Here is a 12,566-nt window from a genome sequence, read left to right as displayed (position 1 = left end):
ACACATTTAGAGAAAATATGATTACCAACCTAAAGAAAATGGCATGAAAATCTGAATTAAAATTACAATCACATTCTTAACAACCTGTTTTGCAATTCAGTCACTTGCAAGTATAACAATTCATTCAATGTTCAAATACAAATCATTAAAATATATGTTACTGCTAGCATAAAAATATATTGTAGATGGAAATCATTAAGATAAAATATCTTTCACAGTTGCAGCCAACAATCTACCCATCAAAAATAAAAATAAAAAATAAAAGAAACATATCTGGGACTAAACAACGATGACACAGTTGAATTATATAAAATAATAAATATAAAATAATTTTTTTATAGAGTATAATAAAGTATTTTATAATATTATAGTAATTTTTAATAGGTATTGTTTATATAATATAAATAATTATTAATAAATATATGTAAAAAATTCGGTTCTACGGTTTGGTCCGAATCAGTATAAGATGAATCAGTTATGGTACGGTTTTTACTAAAGAACCAGTACCATACCGTAATAGAAAAAAAATTCGGATCAATTCAATTCGGTTATAAAAAATTTCGATTTTTTCGGTTCTAGTATTTTTCGGTACGGTTATTCAGTTCGAGCGGAAATCACCGAGATCCATGCTCAACCCTAATAAGAAATGCTTCTGAGACTTTTAGCAATGATTCTTTTAAGACATTTATGTCTCTAATAATACGATTTAAGTCACGCATCGGTTGGATCTCTTTCTTTTGGTTTTAACATTGGTGTTGCGACTAGAAATTTGAATTTTATCGCAAATTAAATTATAGCTCTTTAAATATTCTCTCCTATGCTTACATGCAGCGAGCTACTTGTCGCCTCTTCTCCCCTCTTACTTAGAAAAGAAAAAGAAAATTCATTTGAAAATTGCTGGTCCAAATTTTTTGGAAAAGAAGACTAACAAATTCTCAGTGTGCCTGGCCCTGCACTGCACTAGTAGGGAAGCACGTGCTAGAATAAAGGTGCACGCTCCTTGATGAGATTTTTCTAAAACGGTTAGAACAGAACCGTCTGCCCAAAGTGGGAAGAGGAAAGTGGCATTGGGGCTTGAAAAGCGGAATACCTAATCAGTGGACCGTCGACGTTTCGAAAGCTTACCCAGCCGCAATTTTTGTGCACTGTTCCATCAGCGGAGCATTTTCGTTTTTTTTGGGTTATTAATATTATTTTAACATCATTGAATTTTATTATATTAGATTAATAAAATTTTTTATTTCTAACGATTTATTATAATTTTTTATTATACGATAAAATTAGCTGTTGTTTTCTTTTACTAGATACTTTTTATTAACAGATCATTATTTTTATTTAAAATATTAATTATATGAACGTAAATAAAAGAAGTTTAATGTTTTGAGTTTTATTAAATTCTAATAGATTTTATCTATTTTTAATAATTAATTTAAAGTTATTAGAAAGTCTTAAACATCCTCTTTTGATCTTGTTGCTTCTCAAATCCGATATCGCTGGGGATATCCAATGGCTACCGGATAAAAATCTTTTCGGGAAAGAAGATGAATTTGTCTAATGACAAGTTTATGAGTTGGGTTTAATGGATCTTTGGCCCGTATATCTTGACCCTTAGTATTAGACTCTTGTTCGGGCCTTTAGCCCTGGTTTAGGTTGAGGTGGCTCTTTCCGTGTTGTTTTTCTCTCTTATCAAATGAAAAGAAAAAAAGAAAAAGAAATAATGACTGGATTAACTTGCTACCCAATACTCGAACTGATATTTATCTTTGACAGGAAAAAGAAAAAAAAAACTGGTATCTATGAAATCATTCACCATTCAGTTCCAAATGGGTCAAATCATGCACGTTTTCTCAACACCCTATACCAAATATTAAGTACAATTAAGGTCCAAGGCCACCCTACCAAAAATGAATATTTCATAGGCTAAACTCAGCTTTCATGCCAACACATGATTACAGAGATTGCTGAAGGGGAAAAGAAAAGGAAAGGTGTAAAAGCCTTTGTATGCACAGAAAGAGCCGGAGCTGTCATGACTTAGATGCGGTTTGACAGCGCAAAGATCCCTGCCCTCATCATACGAAGGATACAGACAATGAACCATTGAAGAGCAATGTTTCCTCAGGGTTAGGGACCCGTTACTTTTTAAGACATTGGCGTGATTCATAAGCGAATATCATCAAATGCATATGCATATATCATCACTACATTTTTTTTTTCCCTACTTTCGGAGGTTCTAAATTTTCTATAAAGTAAACAGGAAAAAGAAAGATCATGACAGATGATGAACAAAGGAAACAGAATCATTCCATTTCTAAGGAAAAAAAGGTTTATTTACATTACATTGTAAATTACTACAGCTTCAAAGACTCATCATTAATGACAACTTGATTTTTGTACAAATTTCCCTTCATAAGCCGCACATTGAAATTCCAGGACCCAAAGAGGATACAAAAAAAGAAGAAAAAAAAATCTGATCAAGACTCTCATTTACTTACAATGACACAGGATGATGGAGTGAGAAACAGAGACTATTTTCTCAGCTGAAACCCCAAATCCCATCTCCTCTTGATATTTTCCTAATCACAAGATTCTAATAAACTCTTCCATTATTTTTGTTAACAACCCACTCACTCATTTCGACTTACAAGACAACATCATTACATACAAAGAGAATCCTTTAAACATATTTACACTAGCAAAAGATCGCCTCTCAACTTTTAACTTTTTCTTTTAATCCCTCTCATGAGAATATCAAAATTCCTCACTTTCACTCACTCTCATTCCCCCTCACACTACCAAATGATTGTCTTAGTTTTTCTTTATAAAAAAAACTATGTACTTCTGTATTTAACTTAAAATGGGGTTTGGTTTGGCTTTCTCTCTAAGCCAAAGCAGGGATACTACAGCTCCTGCGATCCCTATCGAGACAATCAAACCCCTCAACTCTAACCGCTGGTTTGTTCCCAAAATTTGCCCTCACGCACCCTCCTTTCCTACCAGAGGAAGTCGGAGATGACGACGACGATGATGATGGAGGCTGAATTGGCATAGGCATAAGTGGCGAAATTGGGGAGAGTTCCTCTTCCCCAAATCGAGCATCTTGAATTAATGGGTTAGCTACTCTGCTTGGCGGCGACCCGCAAAAAAAAGGGGGCGGCGACGAGGCTACTTGTGTACATGATTGTTGTTCCACACCATAACAACCACCCTGTAATAAAAACATCTTACCCACATCAAAAACTAGCCATACATAATCTAATCATTCATTTAATAACAAGAACATATCCTTTTCATGTCCATATGAACATGATAAACACATAACACCGACAAGGTTTCCCCTTTTTCTTCTCTTTCCTTTTTCTTTCCTAGTACATGGAATCAAAGAACCACAAGTTTATATATGGTCCCCCCTAACAATTAGCTGTAAATTTCTCATTTCTGTTGAAGTATCGCCATTGTTATAGGGACCACCACCACCTTCGGATTTTTAATTACCACAATAATTAATAATAACTGATCAAAATAATTTATTAACTAATTAAATGACCACCGTAAGCCCAGGAAAAGAAAATTATTAAATAAACAAAAGCAGATAAAGCAATTACCTTTGTAAGGATGATGTCCAAAAGATCATTTCCTGCTTTTGATTCACAAATCTCTGTTTGGTGGCTGAATTAAAATAAAAATTCACTTGTTAGAAAATATGAAATTTAATAGAAAAAGCTGCAAACTTTTTCAAATTTCAAAAAAAAAATAGACCATAGAAAAACATTTTAAAAAATAAATTAATCTTTTGTTTTTACCTGAGATGCCATCTGAGAGACCTAACAGGATGGTCGTTAACGGAGGCGTTAAAAAGGCCGAAACGTCTGGGCTTGGGGCAAACAACCGGATCTCTTCGTTCCGACATGGTACCCGACACAGAGCTCCGTATCTCTTCCCGGGTCGAAAAGGCACTTGTTTGGATCGCACACTGCTTCATTTTTCTTCCTTTAAAATTAAAAAAAAAAAAAACCTGAACCTGAACATAACATAAGCAGCAGATATTCAGGATCTTTGAAGCTTCTATATTTTAACAGATCTAACGCGTGTTGCGTGTGAATAGTTAAACTTAAAAAGGTCTAGTCAAACAAAACAAACAAGTCGCTTCTTTTTCTGTAATTTATCACCGTGAAAAATTTACAAAAGAAAATTTGCCAGCTTGACATACTTCACACCTTAGCTCATAATTCATTTCCTAAAAAGTAACACGTTTTTCTGTTAATTTAATTTTTGTCAAGGAGAAGTTTTACTGAGATTTGAAGAAACCATAAAAAAGAGGGATTTATCTTAATTACAAGCAAAAAACCAAGATCCGATTGAAAAAAATAAAAGAAAAAAAGGCTTCCGAGAAATAGTTAACAACAGATCTAACCCCAAAAGAAAATGAAATAAAGAAGTAAGAAAAACAAAATCTTTCAGATTAAGAAGTTAGAATGAAGAAGAGAAGAATTAAAATTAAGCAAGGGAAATCATACCTTAGAAGCTAAACTACTGTACAGCTATTCCTCGTAAAAGGAGGAATTTGAGTGTGAGTGTAAAATATATGTTATGGTTATTAACAGAAACAGAAAGGAGAAGAAGAGGAGGATGTTATGTTTAGAAAGAAGGAAGGTGTTACAGACTGGAGAAAGAAGGAGGGACAGGGACGGTCCCGTTTGGTTTTTATAGGAGAAACACCGAAACAATAAATATTATAAAAGAAGAGAATCAAAGGAATAGAGAGAGAGAAAATAAAAATGTCAAAGAAAAATAGAAATAAAAGTCGTTCGGGTATTGGGCAACAGCACAGACACACACACCACATATATAAAACTAATATTAATAGTAATAAGTAAATAGAAATTAAAATAGGGGTATGGTATGGGAACGCTCCCTTTGCGTTTTAATTTTATTTTAAGTACTTATTTTGATTTTTTTATTCCTTCACGCAGGCGGTGCCACCCGCCAAATCACATCGGTTTTAGCAAAGCCCTTTTTTTAAAAAAATAAAATAAATTAGTGATTTTTTATTTTAGAGAACAAAATATCTGCTGAATATATCAACCGTCCTTCAGAGAATGGAAAGGGGTTTTCTTTGAGGCAGAGGGAGGGAAGTAAATCACAGCCATTGAAGAGAGATTAACAATTGGCTTCTCGACACGTGGCAACTGAGATCTGGTCATCTTTTGTGTTGGGGACGTGGTCGGCATGATACTGCATGAAGCTATGCGATTTTCAGTTCTTGTCTTTAGATCTCTAGCAATTTTTAGTTTCTTTTTCTCTGTTTTAATTTTATAAATAATAATGCACATGAATTATGGTCTGTGGTCACCTTGTATTGTATCTCGATTCAGCTAAAATATCTTAGGCTATATTAATATATTTAATTTTCATACTCAGTAAACCAAATCTGTCGACCCTCTTATATTTTAATGCTCATGTTATATTTTGCTAAAATTTTTATTAAATAATTTATTTTATTCAAAAAATATATATAATATAAAATTAATTTAAACTGAAAAATTAAAAAATATATATTTTTATATTTATAAAATATATTAATAATTAATATGAAATTTATATTTTTCATTTAGAATTTAAATTAACTAGTATTAATTTTATATGAATTTAAATATGTAAAATTGTGATCTGTAATAAATCTAAACTGTGAGAGTTAAAAAGTGAATTGTCTTTTCTTCTTTTTCTTATTTTCTTTTTCACCAAACACAGTTTTGATACTTATTTTGTATGCAAGTATAGCTGCGAATAAAGTAAAATTACTATGAAAATGAGATTCAAAATTTAAAACCTTACCAATGTTTAAAAAATTCGATATTGATAAAGTATTAGCAAGAGGAAATCTCTAAAAGTTATAACCAAAAATTTTTGGATATAGTTTTTCTTATTACAAGATTTCTGGTACAATTCTTACTGTGGCATTTAGCTCAATTAACTAATTAATGGACTTGCATTGTCATTTATTTATGCACATTATACGAGGTTCTTTTTCTCTCTCTTTTGACGAGTCTCTTGATTTTAACATAATATATTTACCTTTGACTAGATACATGTAATGTAATGGCTGAGAAAAGTAATTTATAATGTAATTTAGCCTAACCAAAAATTACTTTTTTTTTTTCTTTTTCAAATTTAACCAATTTTGCAATTTCTTTTCAATTTTAGTTTTTGGCTAAAATTGAAACACTAACACTGAACCTTACAAAGAATCATAATGAAAAGAACTAAAAATTCATGTGAGGCTTAAGCACCAAATTGATAGTGAATTTTTGAAATTTTTTGTAATCAACTCTTTCATGATTTTCAACTTTATTTCCAAACTAAAGATTTTACTTGTAATAATATTGACCAAAATTTAACCATCAGAACACTGAGTTGGCGTCAAAGTTTATTAAAATAATAACAAATAGAAGAATGGGTCAAATGCTGGAATTCCAAAAAAAAAAAAAAAACTAAGCTTAGAATTCATGAGTATTACTGATCTAAATAAAAATTCAAAAATCAAGGTTTCATTGTATTGAGAATTACAATTTTGCACAAAATAATAATACAAATCGATGAAACTTGAGTTTTTTCTTTTTGTCTTTCACAACAAGAAAAAATCTTTGTTTCATTGGCGTTTGTTAGAGTATTTTTGTTTTGTGCAAAACAATGAATTTTGAGCAATGTTATGGCGTATTTAGCAAGTTTATTGTTTTAATCGGCTTAAATATCAAAAAGTGTTTGGTCCATAGGTCTGAAGATAGTTATTTCTTTAAAAAATAATAGTTGATAGTGATTTAATTTCAATCGTTTGTTAATTATGTTAACTTTATTTTAATTTTTTTTTATCAACTGATAATTTTTTTAATTTTTTTTATTTATTTAGATATTATTATTCTTCTTAAAACTTATTCATATAATTATTTTAAATTAATCTCATATAATTAAATTTTTATATTTTAAAATAAATAATAATTATTTTTAATAGTTAAATAATTATAATATTTAAAATTATAATATTTGAAGTTAGAAATTTTTATCAGTAGACTTTAAATTTAAATTTTTATTTTTAAAATAATTTAGCAATGTATAACATAATATCATTTTAAGGTCTATGCTTTGCTTTCTATCATTTTGGCACTGTATGAATATATGAATGTTAACAAATATACATACTCGAACCCGTCCTAAATCTATTTAAGAAATTGCCTTTGTTACCTGAATTCGTTCTAAATCTGAATAGAGATGTCCTCATACTACCCTAACATAATTAAATCCATTTAAAATGAATAATTATTAAATATATTTATAAATGTTTAAATGAATAGTATGTACTTTTTCTATTTATATAAATATTTGGATAATTAAATAGATATCCGTTTATCTTATAATAGTTAAATTTTAAAATATATTAATAAAATTTAATGTAAACAAAAAGATGCAAAATATAAAGTAATCAAATCTAGATTTTCAATATTAAATTTTCAATATATTAATACAATCTAAACAAAATTTAGTAAAATTTAAAATAATATTATAAATAATAAAAACAACTCAAAATAAATTTTAATATAATAGGGTTCAGGTAGCGGATATCCTCATGTTCAAATTTAAATACGATACGAGTAATAAAATTAAATTTCAAATCCATCCTAAATCCGTTTATTATTACCAGAATCGTTACATTAGGGTTCGGTCAAGTTAGATATTCGAAAATACCCTTCTGACTGTTATCCCTATAAATAACAGTCAAATTATACAATATTAGTAGCGAGTGCTGATATGGCAGTTCAAAAAACAATGACTATTGCATGCCACATTAGAATTTCTCAACGGTATTATATAATTTAATGTTTATTTTTTAACTATTATATTCATAGTATATTAAAATAAAAAAGTCACAAGCCCTATAATAAAAATATATTAAACTACGAGATAGTTTAATGAGATTCTTTTTTAAAAATATTTTAAAAGCAATGTATTGTAATTTTTATAATCTCTTAAATTTTAAAAATATAACATACGTACGCATATCCTAAAACAGTTTTAATAGGGTTTGGGATAGGTAGCATTGGTTAATGGGGTTTCTATATGGGTTTTCAGATAAACAGACCATTTTTTTCTTCTTCAATTTAACTCGTAGTGGACTATTGAATTTAATTTAATTTAATTTTTTCCAAATGCTGTCTTATGTTTTAGAAATCAAATTTTTTTGTCCTATTTCTTCTATTTACATCCTACCTTATTATAATATATTTGGGGTTTGGTATAGTTTTTGTGCATTTGATATTTTTATTGAATAGTTATATTAAAGTATTTAGTAAATATTTAAAAATTAACAGTTAATTTAATTTAATTTAATTTATTTATTTATTTCGATAATATTATTTTTATTAAAATTTATTAATTATAATTTCCTTTAAGGTGATATTATATGATAATTTTAATAATTTATATTAAATAATTATAGCATGTAAAATTTAAATTTTTAACTTTTACTTTTAAAGTAGTTATTATAAATATTTTTAAAAATAAATAGAATTGAACCAAACAAAATTAATTATAACGTTTTAATTATTATAAATTAATTTATATCATTAAAAATAATATAAAAAATAAAATATCTTTAAAATAAATTATATATTTAATAAATAATTTAATATTCTAACAATAATTTTTATTAAAATATTATCAAACAGTACAATTTATTAACCACCACTTATTAGTTATTGCCTATAACCAACCATTCACTGTCAGTCGAATCAAATATATTTATATAACTTATTCTTATTTACATCTTATTAAATCAAAGATAAAATATATATAGTAAAGATACTTTTCAATATAAAATAAAAAAGTAGATATTCTTTTATTAGAAAAAAAGACGCTTAAGAGATAAAGACCACAGTGAAACGGTGGAGATGGGCAGGATTCTCTGCGTTTTAATATCTCTCCTAGGTCATTACCGTCCAATTGATTATCGTTTTCTGTTTTTCTATTTTGAAAAATGTATAATAACAGTAATAATATTTGTTGCTGTGATTTTCAAAAGAAAATTGATATTATTTCCGAGTATAAATATCACGTGGAGGGTCTTGTTCCAAGAGACAGAGAAACCATGTTTTAAGCTGTCACTCAAAGACTCCCAAGATAGGAATAAAAATGACATATTGGCCACGTTTCATCCGTAAAGTGTTAGACATCAAGTGGCCATTCTTTAATAATTTCCCTTTTCTTCTTTTTCTTAATTGAACAAATTATTTAATAGAATTTAAAGGGTATTGTATTCGTATAATCTCTCATATGTACTACTTGCCAACGACAACCATTTTGCCTTACCTAAATCTCTTCAAGGATTATACAGTCTTTTTAGCATATTTGTATACGACATTGCTATCCAAATATCCTGCACCAGTTGATTTTGCTTTCTGTTTTCTATTTCTTCTTTTTATGGGTCTGTTTCGAAGCTATTGCTGTGTTATAATTTATTTTTCTTTTTGGTCTTTTGGTATTTGCCTCCTCATTGCTCTCAAATCTTATCTTGATATCCTTTTCCTTTTCTTCTTTGTGTGTGGAAGGTTTTGGCTTCTCCTACTTGAATCTATCATCTTTTCAAAAATGATTTGACTGCGACGTATGCATGTTTTTCTTCATCTTTCTGACGGAACAATTCTATTTAATGGTCAATATTCTTCCTCAATTTGTTTTTATTTTTAATTTATATATATATATATATATATATAGAATCATCCCGACAAAATTGAATTAGTTTATTTAAGGTGAGAGTTAAATGAATGAGTGAGTATAAAATCTTATTATAAAAATTGAATTTGAATTTAACTAATACCAAAATGATTAAAACTAATCATTTAGCTGTTTGAACTTTAATCTTTATAAATTAATTGTACCTTTTATTATTTCATGATGTGAGATCTTTAATATATATGCAATCAGATTTACAATCAATTTTATATATATATATATATAATTTTTATATTTTGACATGTGTATTTGATACATAAGATTTAAGTTTATGTATAATTTTATAGATTTTTTATTAATTTATTGATTAATAAGTCATATTTCTAATTAAATAATAATTCTAATTTTAAAATATAGTATTTGAATTTAATATTATATTAATTAATAGATTAATTTTCTAATTAGATAATAATTATATTTAAAAAAATAAAATATTAAATTATATTTTTAATATTGTATTAATGAATAAAATAATTTTTAATTATAAAATAGTTTCTAATCCTAAAAACAGCAATGTCAACTATATACTATGTATTAATTGATATAATTACCAGAAGTTGTATACCATTTTATGTTTATTTTTTTCCTTGGAAGTCTTTGTTGGGACTCGTATGTTTAGTTTTCTCCTATGTCATTATTTCTTTTACTTAGTTTTGGCGATTAGCTTTAGAAATGGTTTTTCCTGCACTCCTGATTTACCTATAACATATCAAAATTTTCTTTGGGACGTTTCCAGGATTACGGAAAAGCGCCTGACGAATTTTGTTTTCAATTTTTTTATGATTTATTTTAATAGAACATTCTATTTATATGTTTTTTTCTTTTCTAAAACTACATTATAGTATTTTTTTAGTATATTTTTATTACTATTAAATATATTTAAAATTTTATTTTAATTTATATCTTTTTATATTTAAACTGTATTTAAAATATTTTTAGTATTATTATATGATATATTTTATGGACATATATTTTTGTATTATTAAAATACACTAGTTATTATAAAAAAACATGTTACATCATTCAATTTATTAATATCAAACATAAAGATATGAAACAAAAAAATTTAATTCATTTGACTAATTTCCCAGTAACACAAATTAAAATAATATTATTTTAGTATTTTATAGATATAAATTTTATTATTTTTTCGGATAAGATTCTAAAAGGTAAATTCATAATGAATAAATAATTTTTTTGATATTTTTTAGATATATTTTTAGTATTTTTTTAACAGAAATTTTAAAAATAAAAAATCTAATATAAAAACTGAATTCATGATCATACAAATTAAAAATAATATTATTTTAGTATCTTTTTTTATGATAAAATACTAAAAAAGTAAAAAAAATATAAAATAAAAATTAAAAATCACAATAATACAAAATCTTTTAAAAATATCATTCAGATATTATCATTTGATATCTTTTTTTGAAAAAATGCTAAAAAATAAAACCGTATAAATAAAAATTTAAAAAAAAATTGAAAATTTCTTTTGACCGTAAAAAAAGAATTTCAGAAAAAATCGTTCACGGTGATTTTATTTTTTTTTCATACTTGAAGACTTAATTTTTAGACTGTGCTCTATTTTCTAGATAGGCTTTAATTTAATTTAACATGGAACAAACCAGTTTCTAATTGCCTACTTGCATAAATTTCTTTCGCAAGAAAATTGGCTGCATTACAAGCATAAGTTATATGGTCATTTTCATGTAATCCTCACCTTAGTTAAGACAAAGACTAATAATGTCTTTCAGGATTATTCCAATTCCAAGTCCAATTCCGGCCGAGGTCGGAAATTACCCTAATCAGCAGCAACAAAGTTATTAAGCATTCTTTTAAGAACAAGGTAAACGACGTACAGAAAAGGCCATCAGCCTCATGGATGATTTTGTTCCGGCAGCTGCTGCTACGCTGGTGATTTTAACATTTGAGCTTGACTGGATTTTATGCCGCCACGTGTCGGCAACTAAGATGAATAACTTGCTGACGACCCAAACTTTTTCGATGATAGGACATCAGCATCAAGAATCATGGTATCGTCAAGCTGAGGGTCTTTGTCAAATGTTAAATATTTGTATCAAGTTGATTGAGAATTGCAATTACCAGTGAGCAAGTCTTTCCTAAATTTATTAAATGTGTTAGCTGAGGCTGCTCAAGTTAGGTCTTGCCCATTTTTGTGAAAGAGAGTTGGAACAAACTTATTTAGGTTAGTGCGACCCATTATGCCCCTCCTCTCTTTTTTTTTTTTTTTGGGTTCACTTATCTCGAAACGAATAGGGGTTCAATGGGATTGTTTGTTTGTCAAAAGGGGGAATAATTCCAAATTATTAAGGCCTAATTGCAAGAGAATCCGAATGATCTCCATGCCCCCAACCCCACTCTCTCCTTTTGTCTTTTACCATTACTCACCAATTGAAGCGTGACCAATTGATGAACCTAAAGTTCTCGCGTCATGAAGCAATATGAGCAAATACATATGCATTTGAATTGTGTCTTAATAGATTGAATCAGTGGCAGAATGAAATAAGCAAAGCTTGATAGTGACAACAAATTGAATTTAATCAAATAACATTGACTAATGTGAACCCTCTATATTTTCAGATTCCTATTTTGTGATGCCAACAGATTTGGACCCATAAGTGGTGGGTGGTAGGGGTACCTGGGGTTGTGCACAAAGTGGTTTGGCTTTTCCCTATTCTCCATATCCAAACTTGCAGGATAGCCCCTCCACCGATAAAGGGATTCGTTGAAATGCATTCCACTCCTGGGCTTTCCCGTTATTA

At 28.1% G+C, this 12,566-nt stretch overlaps 1 protein-coding gene across 1 annotated transcript; it reads right to left on the bottom strand.

Moving 5' to 3' along the window:
* Window positions 1-2,279: 2,279 nt before the first annotated feature.
* Window positions 2,280-4,814, bottom strand: LOC8285779. Its single transcript, XM_002531576.4, has 4 exons — window positions 4,515-4,814; window positions 3,801-4,018; window positions 3,603-3,666; window positions 2,280-3,205 (listed from the first exon to the last, which is right to left on the bottom strand). Exons 2-4 carry the CDS (start codon window positions 3,977-3,979, stop codon window positions 2,879-2,881), a joined length of 570 nt encoding a protein of 189 aa, XP_002531622.1. The 5' UTR covers window positions 3,980-4,018; window positions 4,515-4,814; the 3' UTR covers window positions 2,280-2,878.
* Window positions 4,815-12,566: the final 7,752 nt, after the last annotated feature.

Source organism: Ricinus communis, chromosome 4 (genome assembly GCF_019578655.1).
Source record: "Ricinus communis isolate WT05 ecotype wild-type chromosome 4, ASM1957865v1, whole genome shotgun sequence".
In the NCBI taxonomy this organism is placed as follows: domain Eukaryota; kingdom Viridiplantae; phylum Streptophyta; class Magnoliopsida; order Malpighiales; family Euphorbiaceae; genus Ricinus; species Ricinus communis.
This window is presented reverse-complemented; position numbering and strand designations above follow the sequence as displayed.

Coding starts and splice junctions, on each gene's coding strand:
- LOC8285779 (XM_002531576.4), bottom strand. CDS start 3,979: ATGAAGCAGTGTGCGATCCAAACAAGTGCCTTTTCGACCCGGGAAGAG. Junction 3,667..3,800: donor TCTCTCAGATGGCATCTCAG/GTAAAAACAAAA, acceptor ATTTTAATTCAG/CCACCAAACAGAGATTTGTG. Junction 3,206..3,602: donor TGGACATCATCCTTACAAAG/GTAATTGCTTTA, acceptor TTTTTATTACAG/GGTGGTTGTTATGGTGTGGA.